At 36.9% G+C, this 14,040-nt stretch overlaps 1 protein-coding gene across 6 annotated transcripts in view; it reads right to left on the bottom strand.

Annotated features, from left to right (window-relative positions):
* Positions 1-1,958: 1,958 nt before the first annotated feature.
* The window catches only part of naa60 (N-alpha-acetyltransferase 60, NatF catalytic subunit), a 25,590-nt gene continuing 13,508 nt past the window's right edge, over positions 1,959-14,040 (bottom strand). For 4 of the 6 annotated variants that reach the window (XM_028454706.1, XM_028454703.1, XM_028454708.1 and 1 more), the window contains 6 exons: positions 10,328-10,443; positions 10,065-10,194; positions 8,359-8,455; positions 7,984-8,218; positions 5,135-5,324; positions 1,959-3,515 (listed from right to left, as the gene is read on the bottom strand). In XM_028454706.1, the coding sequence (XP_028310507.1) occupies positions 5,168-5,324; positions 7,984-8,218; positions 8,359-8,455; positions 10,065-10,194; positions 10,328-10,437 (729 nt within the window). In that variant the 5' untranslated portion in view covers positions 10,438-10,443 and the 3' untranslated portion in view covers positions 1,959-3,515; positions 5,135-5,167. Of the gene's footprint in view, positions 3,516-5,134; positions 5,325-7,983; positions 8,219-8,358; positions 8,456-10,064; positions 10,195-10,327; positions 10,444-12,362; positions 12,575-14,040 lie in introns of those variants that run through there. The other 2 variants (XM_028454707.1, XM_028454704.1) reach the window with 2 other exon arrangements.

The following is a 14,040-nucleotide window of genomic DNA, read 5'->3' as shown; positions in this document are numbered from 1 at the left end:
AAAATATAGCTCTACGCTTCTGTAAGCTGGAAATATAACAGTTGAAAGATAACAGCTAAACATTTTATACACTCGAGGATTTTAGAAAAGTAAAAACATGTTTGAACGAAGAAAAAAAAAAGCGTTTTTTCTATGAAATGTTCTGAAATGTTTAAACCTCTGATGATTTTAATTTTCTTTAAATTTTTGTCTCGTACTGCAGATGGAAATTAGCATGAGCTAAATCTGGTAAAAAGCATCTTTTTGTAAGATTAATGTATTTTGAACATTGTCCCTGTCAAAGAAACTAATAGACTAAACAATGGGAATACCTGTATTAAAGGATGAATTAATAAAATAATTATATTTGCATTTAACAAGTTTAAATATTGTATTTATTTGAAAAATAAGTTTTGATGAACTATGGTCGGGACCGCGGAATGTCTCCGTGCTGAATAGCACGTACCACGTTCCCGAAAATTCAGTCAAATGACTCGATTTCACTGAGTAAAAAAAGATCATAGAATATCCATGTGAAATTACAGCCAGCCTGATTCAACGAGCATTAACAGAGGAGTAGTAATTCGAAAAATGGGGCCCCCGGGAGCCCCCTGTGGCACATACGGAGTAATTTGCGCCATTCATATATTGGTATGTGTCAATGATTCAGTACCAGCAACTGTCGCAATATTTGACTCAAAAATAAATGAGATAACTTTAATGGAAATTGCCAAAAAAAAAGGGGCGCCCTAATCGAATTGTGCGAGGCATAATCGTAATCTATGTTGAATTACCTCTGAAATGATATATCACACGACTACGTTCCCAAAGATTTGGAAATTACTGGAAATGGGGGATGGGCCCCGGTGTCACGGTCTGAGTTCACATCAGTCTGAGATCGGTTATGAGCATGCGCACTACTGGAAAATGAATTTATACTACTTCCGCTTAGCTTTTTTCTATTTCCGCTGTGCGGAGATAAAAAAATTAATTTCAAAGCTAAGGTTCAAAGCTAATGTTATTTGACGAGTGCTGAATGGCTCCTTTTCTTGTACAAAAATGTACAATATACGAGGCAGGAGAGGTTCCAACGCCACAAAGAAATGATAGACAAGTTAATCTTCTTCATAGTGAAGGGCACGCCATCACCAGACACCGACAAGAAGGAGCTCCATAAGAAAATAATTTATTTTCCAAAAAAACATGATTATAATATACAGTGCAGTAAAAAAAAAGTTAACCTCATGTAACTTTATTTTTTAAAATCAGTATAACCCAGTACGGGTACATCTCAGTACGTAGCAGTCACGTACTGAGATTTAAAGAGGAACTCAGTACGATGTGAACTCAAACTGTGACACCGGGCCCCATTTTTTCAAAAAAATGGCTCCGAGATATCATCATAATCATTCATAGAGTATTCATATCAAACTGCATTCCGATCTAACATAAACTAACGGAGGAGTAGTTGTTTTAAAGATTGGCGCCCTCGTAACACGTACAGGGTAATGAGCCCCATTTACATATCGGTGAGTGCCAATGATTCGGTATGACCAACCGTCGTAATATTTGACTCGCAAATAAATGAGAAATCTACTTTCGTTTTTGGTGTCTTTTGGAGCCCAAAATCAAAAATCGGGCTCCGAGCGTCGATGCGTACACATCCATAGATTATATTGACCAAATTTCAGCCTGATCTGTTCACGAATAACAGAGGAGTAGTGATTTTAAGCAGTGTACACAAGAAGAAGAACAACAAAGTGAGTGGCGTTTTAAGTCTGGTAGCCTGGCCTAAAAATGAGTGTTTGTTTAAATAATACAACTGACAAAGGGTCTCCTAACTCTGCACTACAAAGAAACCTTCACGTCTTAAATGTGTTTATTTTTAAAAAGTCGATGCTGTCTTTTGTGCACGACTCTTAATCGTTTTCAAAGCAAAATGACAGCGGACACAAAGAGTCGAAGCCATGGCACGGAGGTAATGAAAACAAGGCTCAAGTTTATGACAATATATTTTGACAGATACAATGAAATGGAAAAAGAAAAAAAAAAAAACAGTCCCAATGTGACTGCAATCAGGCCGACTCAAGTCTTGACAGTTGCACACAATAATAATCTACTTTAACAAATAAACAATGTCAGTGATGCTCTTACGATTTATTCTCCTGTTGGTAGACAAGTGACAAACGATCATTTTGTACCCTTAATTATAACCTTATAAAATCTATAATTCCCCTACAGTCTTATAATGTAATCTCACCTTGCAAGATGTTTAAAAGTGCAACAATATGCAATAAAATCTACACTTAGTTATGCTAATCATGTGTCGCTCACATGCAGATGCCACCAATGTTTGGCACTTGTTACGTGCTACTTACAGTTGATTATTTGGGGGTTAAACAATAATTCTACTTCCTTACCTCCATCTTCTGATTAATGTAATAAAAATCCTCAAAAACATAAATATGAAGGTCATTATTCAACATTAGCAGCTACATTACAGCTGCTAGGTGAATAAACAGGAGAATTATTATTAAAATAATGATTTTATCTTAATAAATCCAAGCTAAGGACTTTTTCTCTTCTATAAGATCTTAACAGTACTGCGTTCTATTCAGAGCTCAAACTTTCCTGCAGCCTTAGAAATGACTAAATTCACACATAAAAGGGTCCAGAAAGTGCACTTGATGTCACTACTTTTCAAACTCAGTCTTTAAAACGAGTCATTAGGTCAGGTGCAGTATTGTAATAATATTAATAAACATTAGACAATCGTTGTGCTGGATCGTTTCGGGTTTGGTTCTTTTCTAACCCTTGTACGACGTACGTGCAACATCCACTTTGTTTAAACTGAATACAAATGAAATATAAATTACAGTACGATATAAATTATTTCATATAATAACAGCCTAATTCATTTCTTGCAAAAAAAACAAAAAAAAAAACATGTGTAGTTGTTGCAAAAAGATTGCACCACAAGACATTTCAGCCTTGAACAACAAATGCAGACATGGTTTAAAAGACAAAAAGAAAGAAAAATTTAGGGTGGCAACATTTCCTTAAAGTCAAATTAATCTAATTTAATTCTCCTTTGCATTATTACTCTGATGGAACGACCAGTTTCTATTAAACACGCTAGAACTCAATCTAAAAAGGACAAATGTGGATGTCTTTCAAACTATCGACAGCATAGAGTAACAAACATACAGAGAAAAAGTTATATATTAGCTTAGTATATAATATATACTATACAAACAGTATACATAGTCTCTGATGGGGATTGAAGTTTAGGTTTGTGTGTGCGCATTACAGTTTATTCACACTCCTCTTCCTCCTAAATATGATTATGATTGAGTGATGGATGGAGTTCAGTTACTAAATAAAGCTGCAGTGAGGCTCCACGACGCTGTGGTGATTCCTGTCGGTGGAGCACGGGTGGAACCTGAGAGGAGACGCCGTCATGAGGATGAGAGTTTGGTTGTGTGGAGAGGGGGAGGAGGGGGGGGAAGACTGATGAGAACGGAAGAGTCGATCTCCTGAAAATAAAAAGAAGCAAAGGAGAGAAAAAAAAAAAAAAGTAAAAAGGATCTGATTTGGAGTCTGTGGCTGCCTCCGAATAGTCCCTTCTATCCAGGGGTGGACTGGCCATCTGGTATACCGGGGGTATCGCCCCGGTGGGCCGTCGTGGACCCTTTCCGGTCCCCTACGTTTTTCTTTGACAAGCGAGTGGAAGCAGACATGGTAACAAGTAGCCAAAAATGGTCAAAAATTGGCAAAAACATGGTAAGAAATAAGTGTAAAGTGACTAAAATGGCCAAAAGCAGACTCAAGAGTGGCCAAAAATGGACAAATAAAAAGGTACAAAGTGGCATGTAAAGGAAAACTAAAGGGTAGCTTAAAGGGGCAAAATGTGGCAAACAATTGCGAAAAAGAGCAAGAATGTAGAACAGAAGAGGTCAAATGAAAGGAAAAAGGAAACAAGTGGTATTTATTGGGAAAAAGTTAGCTAATTTAGATGAAACGTTGCCAAAAAAAATAAAATAAAGATAAAAAATTGGATAAAAAGCTAAAAAAAGAACGTACAAAAATGGACAAAAAAAAAAGGCATATTTATTGGCAAAAGGTGGCTAAAGTCTGAAAAAAGTGCCAGAACTTTTTGAAAAGGGGCAAAAAAAAAAGGTTTCTCTGGTTCTCTGGGGGAATAATAATCAAAATAAAGACATAAAGAGCCACATGTTGAGCATCACTGACTTAAATAACAGCTTCTACATGTTGTCTCTCATAATGTAGTGGGATGGTCTGGATATTTTTTTGTCCCAGTCCACCCCGGCTCATATCTCCTTTCCTATTAACTTTTCCATAACCCTGTGGATGACGTCATGGGGTAAAGGAAAGATGTTAGGAGACTTCCTAAAGGAGTTAGGGAAAGCCAATCACGTTGTTTTGACAATCAGATGCCCTTCCACCAGGTGACGTAATAATCCAACAGCAGTGATGGTTAGTGACATCTGCTGTGGTGAAAAAAACTACAGATTTTCTAAAATGGACTACAAAAAACACATTTATAACACTTTCCCCTGTCCCTTTAACCGTTGATATAATCTCAAATAAGGTTTGAATATAAATCAAAGGAAAAGAGGTTACCAGGCTACGAGGAACAAAAGAGAATGATTGATCACACTCACCTTCTACTCACAAATCAACAATAATCTAAAATAAGTAGGATTTTATGAAATTGTTACATTTATGGAAGATATAGGCCTACATAATGTAGACATACACATGTACAACCTCACAAAACATTCCTAGTTGAATGAAATATGTCGATTAAACATAATGTGGCTAAAATGTCTGATAGAGTTTTGTTGAAGACAGTGTCTGTTTTCAGTCATCGTGAGTTTCTGAGAACGCTCTGATGAGCGGGTCCCTTTAAATGTTGTTGCTGCAAGGAATTGTGGGTAAGCATCATGTGGTCTCCTTTGGTAAAGGATGCAGTGTTTCCTAGGCTAAAGGAAGTTATAAAGGAAACATTGGGCCAACTTTCATTAGCTTTTAGAGAATTGGAACGCCGCTTATCATGGCCGCTACATAAACACTTTCAGGGGTTAAGGAAAAGTGGATAGGAAAGGAGATAGGAGGGACAATTCGGACGCACCCTGTGGTTGTGAAGCCCCCACCTGGTCCAGCGTCACATGGTTCTGCTGTACTGGATGCCGGTCTTGGAGGCGATGTTGGACCAGGGAAGCATGGAGCGCAGCAACGACTGGGCGTGGCGGTACAACCGCTGCGGGATGGAGCAGGGACTCAGGCTGGCCAGGGTGGAGCCAATGTGCTGGATGTAGTCGGTGAGACGGTGAGTCAAGGACAGAAAGTGATGGAAGCAGAAAAACACAAAACGCACACAACTGAACGCAAATGTACATTTTTGTTTGAAATATTTAAAGCTGCTGGAGACAATAATTTCTAATCAGATAGACATAGTGTAAGCCTCATGAATCAATATATCCAAAATCATTAGCTCTAAGAAAAAAACAGTGTGTTAAAGTTCCATTTATTCAGACAACTGCTTTTCAGGAGATTTACTTTGATCTCCTGAGGAAGACTGCCAGTTGAAACATGTCAAGAGATCAAAGCAAACTTCCTGAAAAAAGGTCGTCTAATTAAATGAAACCGTAACATTCAAAAAGAAGACAAAAGGAACTTGCTGGAATTAAAAGAAACCAAGGGTTAAAATTGCAGATCAAAAGTTTGTTATGATCTCCACTGTAAACAGTCTGTTATTGACATTCTGGAAAAAGTTTCTCGCATTGCATTGTGGGATGTTAAGTCTTGTAGGCGGATAAATAGAAGTGTTTTTCTTTCTTTATTTTTAGTGTGATTTCTTGTGTTTATTAGCCAGACAAGGAAAATATTGATTATCTTGGCAACATTTTTGTTCTAGTTTGTTCCCGGTATTTCCCGCGATATTGCCTCACTCCACCTGACATTCAATTTTGATAGGATTTTAATTTGTGATTATTTATGTTTGCCCCCCCAAAAACTCTGCCAAATTGACTTAGCAACACATTTCTGGTGTTTTGTGGGTCTGAGAATTGTGGCAAAACAATGGCGGTGTGTACACGGAAAGATCTGAATCTGACTAAAATTTAATGTCTGCGATATCACGGGAAACACCAATAACTCAAACAAAATGGTGTCAAGAGAATCAATGGCTGTGTTGTAAATGTCACAGTAAAGTACTATACACTACAAACCCAATGAGTATATACTGTCTATTTACTATAAATATGATTAGGATGATGAGCGTTCCCACTGAAGTATACTTCCAAGTTTCCCAAGATGCATTTGGAACCTACGACGACAAAAACCTGAATCACACAGAGGAAAAATATATCTGTTGATTCTCCACCTTTGAAAGTTCTGAAAACATTTTAAGTGAGAAAGTGACCAAGTAGAATATCAACATGTGCTCATTTGATCCATAAAACTAACACATTTCATTCCTTAATTGTGCTACTGACCAAACTTCTGGTTAACTTCAAAATAAGAGCCCTATTTACAAAAGCATTAAAAAAACTAATGGAAGACAAGAAGAAATGCTTTTGTTTTGAAAAGAGGATGTTTGATTATTGGTTTGAAGCCGGTCCCAGGACCATTTTACATTCTGCTCACAATGCATCATGGGACGATTGATTATGACTAGTGTGCCCACTGTGCATACTTAAAAAATGTCCCAGTATAATATACATCCGGGTATTTCTCACATAGTCAATCTTTTCATACTATCTAATGTGAACGCACTACATGGTCATTTTGACGTCACTTAGTATGAGTAGTACGTTAGCATGACATTTACAACACAGCCAATCAATGCCCTCCTTGTCTGGCGGAGAAACACAAGAAATCATAGTAAGAATGAAGGAAAAAAACCTTCTAAGCATCCATCTTCCTGACTCCATATCCCACAATGCAACATGCAAAACTTTTCTGACAATGACAATAAGCTGAATGCTTACAGGTGAGATGAAAACAAACTTTCAAAGAGCAATTTCAATTTTTTTTGGGCAAAGAATCATGGATTTATGAATCAAGGCCAACACTATGTCCAGGATTGGGGTCAATTGCAATTACGTCTTCAATTGTCTATGTTCAATTACAACTTAATTACAATGAGCAGCATTTTTTCCAATTATAATTCAAATTAAATTATTACATTTCCTACTAACTGAAATTACAATTACATTATTAATTACTGAGCCTTTAATACATAACCCAATAAAGCTGATCCTTCCTCTTGTGTTAGCTTTGTTAGCATCTCTTATGGTTTGACCCATGTCTTAAAACAGCTGTAAAATACACAAAAAAATATTATCCATCATCTAATTAGTTTCACATTTCATGGTTACATCGTTACACTTCCTTATCCATGAAAATAGTGATATTGATATTTTTGAAATTATCCTGCCTGTGGCCATCAAACTTTACAATTCATCACTGTAACCTGACAGCTTTTATTGTTGTATATATCTGTATTATATTTGTATATTTATTTACTTATTTTTTGTACTATAACGTTTGCACTTGTATTTAATCCTTATTTAATTAACAGGTTTTTTTCTTAACTTAATTATGTACGTTTTCTTTCTCTTTATTTCTTTGTTTAGTGTTTATTCTTTTTTTATTTGTAATACTTCTTGAGCGTCTGTAACTAAAGTAATTTCCCTCCTGGAATAAATAAAGTACTTCTGATTCTGGGTGTTTGTATTGGTGTTGTATGCCAATTTCAATTACAAAGTCAATTACAACAACGCATTTTTTTCCATTGCAATCACAATTATAATTATTATGTCATAATTGTAATTAATGATCAATTATGCGATTACAATAACTGACCCCAACCCTGACTATGTTTATCTGATTAAATAGCAGCTTTAAACTTGACCCAGTGTTTATGTGACTATTGTAACCAAGTCATTTAGTGACTTTTGATAAAAAAAAAGATATAATATTGTCCATGGTGGGTGGCCGCCGTTGATGTAGAGCACGTATGTGAATCCATCTTTGAGGACGCCTCGGATGGAGTAGTAGTACGGCAGGTAGTGGTGCTGCCTGAAGTCCCTGTTCTCATAGAAGTGGATGGCAGTGGTGTTGGTGGTGAGCACGTGCAGATAGATGGCCTTACAGTGATCCTGGGCTGTTGTGGAAATGTGCTCCTTCAAACTGTCCAGCAGCAGGGAGCCTGAACAAAGGAGGAGTGGGCGGGGCCACCACGCCAGAACAACACAAACACAATAAGTTGTAGTTTATTCTGAAATAATCAAGGTCTGAATAGATCTTTTGGCTTTTTTCAAAGGGTCAGTTTCATGTGTGTGTGTGTACCAATGCCATGTTTCCTGAACTCTTTGACCACGCCCAGGCTGAGAATGTATGCGACTTGTGTGTCCACAGGAAAACTGGAGGCCAGGATGTCTCCATCCTACAGACAGAGCACGGAGATAAATCACACACACTTTTTACAATCAGCACAGCAGACATTACATTTCACTCCAGGGGAGATTGGTAAAGAGTGCTTTGTATTCCCACGAGGCTGTTTTTCCCTCTTTGTTAGGCAAATAGCCCACAGGAAGTGAAGGCCATGGAAAAAAAGCAGAATCAGGATTCCAAAGCAGTGGGAAAAGATGAAAAATTTGTACTCATTTATAAATATCCATCAACTATTTTCTGATACAAGTCCAACCCTGCAGTCAAATGATATATAATAAATACAACAATTAACATGTTAAATTCACAAAAATATTCATTAGTCGTTTTTGAGAGTTTTGATCTTTGACATCTGAGCTTAATCCGAGGAAATGTTTTCAAACCCAAATCTGTCATATGGAAAGAAAAAAAACACAACAACATGTAACATGAAATCCACGTTAACGGAATCACGGAATCAACCAATGAAAACAGAATCCGCTGTTGAACGTGGAAATTGACAGAATGTAAGGCTGCACAATTAATCAAACTTTAATCGTGATCACGATTTTGGCCTCCACGATTAAATTAAGCCGATCGTCTGCGAGGATTAGGGTTTTTATTTTTGACATACATTTTTGTTTAATTTCATTTCCTCACAGGAGTTAACTGCGATAATACTTTCTGAAAAAATAGTTTGTTTTTTTTTTAAAATGGAAATATTAAAAATATATACATATATATATATGTGTGTGGAAAACTTGATTTTATAGGGCCCTACATGTAATACCAATGATGTCCAGTCCTGAAGAGCTCCTGTCCTGCATGCCCAAAATATGTGGGCAAACATGTCACCAGTTTTTTTATTTTTATTTTAACGCTTCCTTCCTCTGGTTACAATTGATGGATCACAATGTTTAACTAATAAGTTAAAAAGCAAAGAGGTTATTAATTCAGAGGTCATAAAGGTCACGGCTTAATGCCAAATATCTACATTTCCAAAGCATGATATCGACTCACGGGGAGGAAGCTTTTGATATTTAAAGTTCAAGTGCATGCAAAGCACAGCCACAGAAAGAAAAAGTGGAAAATTAACAAATAAAGCATTAAAATATGGGGTTTTATCACGTTTATTTTTAGTTGAAATGATAATCATAATGATGATGATGAAAATGATCTTGATTAGAACATGAACCCTTGGTCCCGCCTAATGTGGGACCAAGGGTCCGTCTTGGTCCCACATTAGGCGGGAGATGACCGTTAATTGATAAAAACTATAGAAATAAATCCATTCAAGATGCACAAAATATTATTTCTTTTCACTTATTTACAAAATGAGATTATTTTTGTGCATTTCCAGTGGGTAATGAAAATGCAGCTTCTGATCAGATCTGTTCATATAAAAAAAAAAAACTGTCTTTCTGCGATGAAACTGCAAACACATTGATACCCATGCTTTTACTCAATCCTACCAGTCAATATTCGTCACCTCTAACTGAACAGGACGTACTATTTTATTTCTCTAATTAATCAACAGTGATTTAGTTCTGCCACCTCTGAGCAGCAGGTGACATAAATCAAACGTATTGTGCTCATGTGATGTGTATAAGAGCTGAAACTGGCACCTCTTTGTGTACTTTGGTCCGGCCTTTGATCTCGGCCACAATCATTCCCACGATGCCTCCTCTGAAGGTGGCGGCCAGGGAGAAGAACTTCTTGTTGGAGGTGATGTCCTGATACCATGAGTCCGGGTACCTGAAGGCCAACAACAGACGAATGAAGGGACTTTTCTGTCATCAGCAAAAACACAAAGTGCACCAATGCCCACAGAGATATAGATTCTGTAGGATTTTTTTTTAATTAAACAAGCTGGAAAACGGCCTCTTACTCGATTGGGAACCAATCCCCACACAGCAGCTTGACGCTATCTATGTCATCATGGCAAAGGAAGCGGAGCTGGACTTCACTGAGAGCTGTGGGAGACACCACGTCACTCATTCACACCTGCAAGGACCACAAGGAGATATTCACAAAAATCTGTGTTACAATTGATATTGGTGTATAAATATCCCACAGTTTATGGCAATACATCTAAATAATTAATGGTCTTGAACTTTTTAGCATTATTAGGTGTATACAAAAATATAAATAACTACTAAATCACATTGGGATGGTTAAACATTTTTGTTGTCAAACGTTAATATTATTATGACCTAAATGCCACAGATGGTAAAATACACACAGAGTATCCACAAACATGTATTTGAATTAATTGAATGATTTTATGTCAATAATTCCAATATTTGAGCATTTATAAACATCAGAGATGTCCCGATACAACTTTTTCACTTCCGATACGATACCAATATTGCATCCTTGAGTGTTGGCCGATCTTGATCATTCATCAGCATGAAACATACATACTTGTATGACTTATTTTGTAGTGTGGAATGTTAGAAAAGGCCTGATCAAGTGATGATACTCAAACAGAGAACAATAGTCAGCAACAGTAAAAATGAGAAAACCTGACATATTTATTATTAACCAATTGGTTACATCAATTTTAACCTTCAACATAATATCTACAGTATTCTACAATTGAATAAATATAATATATATCAGGGGTTTTAGATGCAGTCCGATAAAATCCTATATTCGTTTTCTGGCTGATATCGGACCGATATCCAATATCAATATCGATTTGGGACACCCCTAATGAACATATTCCGAGCTTATTTACCAAACTGAGTGTGAGATCTGAAAGCCCATCTCTTCCTCCCATTGTGCTTTAATAAAATATGAATCAACTAGCATTATGGACACACTAATGTAACCATTATAAATATGAGTTATTGATTTTTCCATGTTTGAAGAAGGGCACAGGCAATTCAATCATATTTATACAGATAGATTTATAAACACGTGAATATCCTATCAAAATGAATATTTCCTACACATAAATATACAGACAAGTTTTATGATTTCATATATTTACATTGTTCGTGAACGAGTGGAGAATTGTTTAGCGTGGCTGTAAAATATTGTCTCAATTACACAAAAATGTTTCCTACTTACGTTATTCTTAATTTTGCAGATTTGAAATTTTTCTATTTGAGTTTTCTTATTTTTTTCCCCCCAACTGGATGATTTATTGTGTATAATCCGTGGTATTGTTTTGCATGTCTTATTTGCAGAGGTGAAAGTAATGGATTACAAGTCCTCACGTTACTGTAATTGAGTTGCTTTTAGGGATTTTATGAGTATATTTATAAATCAGTTATTTCACTCGTACTTAAGTATGTTTTAAATAAGTAAAGTAATTCATTAGATTTCTACACCCAACCGAATTGGTGTTACTTATCTATTTTTACATTTTGACAAACCTTTTATTTTATACAGTTGTCTTTCTGTAAAATAAATTAAGTTCCAATTGTGCAAGATTTGGTCTGTTCTTTTTTAAGTTTATACACGAGATGTTTACTGTATGCAAGAGAACCGTGGCACGATTTATTACCAAAAATAAATGTGGGATTGAAAGTAACTAGTAACTTTTACTTTGAGTACTATATAATTGAGTTACTTTTTACTAGTACTTGAATATTTTATGTATGACTTACTTGTACTTGAGTAGAGCTTCAATCAAGTAACAGTACTTGTACTTGAGGAAGATATATTTGTTAGCATAATTGATGATGCAACCAATGATGCTAACATAAAAGTGATATTTAGCACATGGGACTTGATGTATTAAATAAACAGCATTGTCAGTCAGTAGTATTAACTTATTTTGTTACTAACACCAACGCTAAAGGCTAAACAACAGCGTGTTTTAACCTTATGAATATGCACCGGAGCGGAGACAAACAGGTTTTAGACGATTAGCATCCATGCTAACCCAGCTAGCGGTAGCTTGTAGCTTGTACCTCGTTACAGCGCTGAGACCGGAGGAAAGTCGAGGGGGAGACGGAACTCCAGGTTACCGCAGGGTGCAGTCACTCCTCCGGGCTCAACATGATCTCATACATCGCTCACAGCATTACTCTGTTGATGCCACACAGGGCCACAGAAAGGCTAGTAGCCGCTACTGATAACAGCTGGATGTTTTCTTCCTGGTTGTGGGTGACGCGCGTCTGCCGTCATCACGCAAACGTAGGCCTTTTCCTGCTTTTTGGCGCCACTACGTGGTAAAATGCCGCCATTCCAGTATCACTGATATTCTTCTTCTTCTTCTAATGGTTTCCGGCAGGCTGTACACTAAAAGAAGCGTAATGCTCCCCTCTTCTGTTCACTTAGAGTCACTCCATTTTAGATTCTCAAATAGAGGTTGGTAGATTGGAGATACCTGATGACTGCCTTATCTATTAAAATCGACTCTGTTCTTGGTGCAAATATTGACTTTATTGAAAACACTGTCAGTCCAAGAGTTGAGAGTTCTTTAAATAACGTTCCCCTTTCAACAGAATAACATCCACAGACCAATAGAACATGGGAAATAGTCTCAAGTTGTCCACACTGACATAATCCATCCGGATGTTTGCCTATTCGATTTAAATATGCAGCAAGTCCACAATGCCCCAGTCTTAATCTGGTTATCTTAACTTGATTTGCTCGGCAAGTTGCCCACAGGAGTCTAGTGCCCTGCACACAAGGTTGACTTTTAAAATAATGCCTCCCTCTGTCCGCCGCGTCTTCTTCTTCTTTATTCAAAAATATTAAACAGAGGTGCTAGTTTTTATAAAAGGGGCGGGGCTAACAGTGCTTGTTTGTGTCACAAGATGATCCCAAAACGTCACATGATCTGGTTCTCAGCCAATAGCAAACATCAGAATCAACTTTATTTGACATTGTACATGTTACAGAGCAACACAATTTCATTTCAGTTTCATCCCCTCCAAAGAAACATCACAAGACAATCATTTATAAGATGGGAGAACTGTGGGTCGCACAAGGGCGGTGCCCCGTACTTAGATGAAAAGTGGGAGGACAGGAGGAGAGGTGAGGGGAAAAGACAGGTTCTAAACTGAGTTCCCTATTATGGAGGACAGTAGAAAACTAGGAAAAAAACCTCCTCAGCGTACATGCACCAAAACAAAACATAGAGCATCTTTCTGCATACCATCCAGGTGGTAGATGTGATAGCCTTGAACGGCTGGTTTTGGGAACCAAAGATGATAAGCGATTTGTTTTTGATTCAGGCTAGCTCAACTTTGATAGCCTTAGGTCCTGGTCTCCAGCAGTAATCCCCAGATTAGATTAGATTAGATTAGATTAGAGTAGATTAGTGCTGACATCAGCAACAAACCCAGAAATAACTCAGAACAGAGATGATGAATGAAGACGTTCTGATGATAAAAACAAAGAACTGGTGTAAATATGTTGTAAAATATAACAGAGTTTATCTTCATAAAGACCATCAGGATGTGACACAGTTACACGTTCTGTTAGATTAATAACTGATATTTTAACGTCTACCACAGCAGAAGGAACCACGTAAGTCACCATGAAAAATCATCCAATCACAAGTTCCACAAATATACACTGTTTATAAAGTGTTAAATAATGTAAAGTCTGTAATAAATGTGTTTAATAAGTCATTAGTGA

This window comes from Gouania willdenowi, chromosome 8 (assembly GCF_900634775.1).
Source record: "Gouania willdenowi chromosome 8, fGouWil2.1, whole genome shotgun sequence".
Lineage (NCBI taxonomy): Eukaryota > Metazoa > Chordata > Actinopteri > Blenniiformes > Gobiesocidae > Gouania > Gouania willdenowi.
Note: the sequence above shows the minus strand (reverse complement) of the source record. Positions and strands in the feature narration are given on the sequence as shown.